The sequence below is a fragment of the Pundamilia nyererei genome, unplaced genomic scaffold, assembly GCF_000239375.1.
Source record: "Pundamilia nyererei isolate P.nyererei 1_Seehausen unplaced genomic scaffold, PunNye1.0 scaffold00216, whole genome shotgun sequence".
NCBI lineage: Eukaryota > Metazoa > Chordata > Actinopteri > Cichliformes > Cichlidae > Pundamilia > Pundamilia nyererei.
In genome coordinates this window covers 375,375-377,968 of record NW_005187617.1, presented here as the reverse complement: position 1 = coordinate 377,968, position 2,594 = coordinate 375,375, and the positions used below count along the sequence as shown (strand labels likewise).

Below are 2,594 nucleotides of genomic sequence, written 5' to 3'. Positions count from 1 at the left end.
CACACATCAGACTCACAGCCTTCAGAAATAAGGCGTATGGACACCTGCTCAACCAGTGAGCTAAACTGGCCCCCATAAATATTCTTATCAAGCGCTGACTTGTTTGGCCTCAACCTTCTCCTGGATTAATAAAAAAATCAGTGCTTGTGTTTTTTGTTTTTTAAGTTGTCCACAAAAAATAAACCTTCAGTTTGAATTACAACTCAGTACTGCAGCCTTTACAGAAAAACTTTGTTAGCAGATGCTAAAATCACTCTGTCGTAACTTCTCTGTTACTTTCAGATCGAACGGTGATCCTGACGGGTCCCCAGGACGTTCGCGCCCTCCGAGGTACCAGCGTCCTCCTGGACTGTTGTTTCGCTGTAGATCCTCGGCTGAGCAGTTACCAGGTGGTCTGGAGGCAAGGCGACCGGAAACTATCAGAGTCTAGTGTCGATAAAAAGTAAACAAAAGCACACACTCGCTATGTTTCTGTCCATTCTCAGAACATTCTGAACATGTTGCTGTGTAAATACTCGGCTCAGATTCTGTCAAAACTGACTGCACAGAGCTTCACATCCGAAAGTGACACAAAGTTTCAAGCGGCTGAGCCACTTACCTGATTTCTGTTCAACAGAAAAAAACTGAAGACAGAGCGAGCCACAAACAAGCAGCAGCTGAAGGCAGCTGCAGGAAAGTGAAGGAGAGCATCTCCAGAGAGGAAGCAGCATTTAGTGTGGTTCAAACGTCAGATTATTTTCATCCAAGTATTCAGCTAAATCCTTCAAAATCTGTTAGTTTGTGCAATTACTTTTAGCCTCAGTAGTCACTCTTAGAGAAATTGCAGATTTTTTGTTTCCGGGCACTTTCAGGTGTCACCAACAGTCACTGTTGTGAAACGGCACAGCTCTGCTGATGCTTCGTTTTTATAATCACAATCCCTGAGAAACTCTGCCTCTCAAAGAAGCTCTTATTTGTACCGAGCCATGTTACCGACCTGCTGGCAGTTAACCCAATGAGATGCAACATGTTCCTCCCACTTTCGCTCTTTCGTCTGTTCTAACATCTCCGTGTTGTTGCCATCAAAGTCAACATCAACATTTCTGGATTTGGGTTGTTCACGTGTGCTTCTCCGTCTGTGTGTAGGTACATGATCTTTGACAACGGTACGCTCAGAGTAACGGACGTCCAATTACACGACACCGCTGAATACTCCTGTGAGGTCATCACGGATGTGGACAAGATTACCGCCCAGGCCTCCATCACCGTCATCGGTGTGTGTGTGTTTCTGCATATTTTGTAAAGGGGTGGACCCTCAGCACCAGCCAGAGTCTAATATTGTTTTTAATGACTCACCTTCTATTGTCTCACTTTAGACCCTGACAGATTCTCCACAAAAAACTGGCTGATAACCACCTGCACCATCGGGCTGTTGGTTCTGATAGTCTTCATCCTCACATGGTGCAAGCACAGCAAATACAGAGGTTATGTTTCCAGCATGTTCACAATGTGTCACAGACACAAAAATTATTTTCAAATGTTCACATTAGTTACATATGTTCAATTAAAAAAAGAGCTGCAATGAAATACAGTTTATTAATTCAGCAGATTTCAGCAGGAGGTAGCATCCACATCCCACAGTATACAAAAAAGAAACACTGGAACAGTTTTCAATGCTTTTTACACAACGAGTCAACAGTCGCTATTTATTCAACTGGATGACGTTTAAAGGTTTCACAGCATAACTGTTACCCCTGCTTTACTGTTGTCCTCCAGCCTCACGTGCACTTTGAATGATTGCTCCCTCTAACAGAGGAACATCCTTTGTTTGTTCCACAGGTTTGAGGACCAGAGGAAACTCAGAGGGCACAAACATGGAGGTGACTTTCTTTCTCTTTGGTTCCTCTCACTGTTGACAGACTGCTACTGTAACAAAGAAATAAAGCAGTCACAGTGTGATGGTTCAGTTTGTAGACTGTTCCAGAAATTACAGTCCAAGAAGGAGAATTCAAACAGGTAGGTGACAAAAATGGCCGCCCAGACGGAGACTCCAACAACAAACAGAGACACTGTTGTCTGAGAGGTTCAACGTGGAAATATTTACCAGCACAAATGATTTAACCAAGTCAGAGTCTCTTCTTTTTATGTGAAGAAGACAGTTTGTCTCTGTTTCAGGACGTCCACTACGAGAACTGTACTCCAGGTTCTACACGTGAAGACTCGACCTACCAGAGCCTCGATGCAGCCGGCAGGGACCAGGACCAGACCTACTCTACACTCACACACCACACATGAGACTCTCTGGATTCACGCCTGGGTTTGTTTTTCTACTTGAAGACTTCAGTCTTTTTACAGACCCTGGAAATTCACAGCAACTACACCCATAAATGTGCACATTTTAAGCCTTAATACAACTTAATAGGTTAAGTTTTAAAAATAAACAACTCCCTGAATGTTTGTTATAAAGGAGGAAATTGCAGATAGAAAGACAAAAACGTCTTGGTCTCTGTCTGTCACCCTTGTAAAACGTGTTTATTTCCGGTGTAAAGTTGGACATCAAGTCTATGGTTGACTCACTGGAGCCTCAAGCAAACATTAGTGAACTGCATTTTTTT

At 43.2% G+C, this 2,594-nt stretch overlaps 1 protein-coding gene across 4 annotated transcripts in view; it reads left to right on the top strand.

Annotated features, from left to right (window-relative positions):
* The window catches only part of LOC102211919 (neural cell adhesion molecule L1-like), an 8,953-nt gene extending 6,375 nt beyond the window's left edge, over positions 1 to 2,578 (top strand). For 2 of the 4 annotated variants that reach the window (XM_013914685.1, XM_013914687.1), the window contains 5 exons: positions 283 to 442; positions 1,126 to 1,253; positions 1,356 to 1,463; positions 1,819 to 1,859; positions 2,155 to 2,578. In XM_013914685.1, the coding sequence (XP_013770139.1) occupies positions 283 to 442; positions 1,126 to 1,253; positions 1,356 to 1,463; positions 1,819 to 1,859; positions 2,155 to 2,274 (557 nt within the window). In that variant the 3' untranslated portion in view covers positions 2,275 to 2,578. Of the gene's footprint in view, positions 1 to 282; positions 443 to 1,125; positions 1,254 to 1,355; positions 1,464 to 1,818 lie in introns of all 4 variants that reach the window. The other 2 variants (XM_013914686.1, XM_005748195.2) reach the window with 2 other exon arrangements.
* Positions 2,579 to 2,594: the final 16 nt, after the last annotated feature.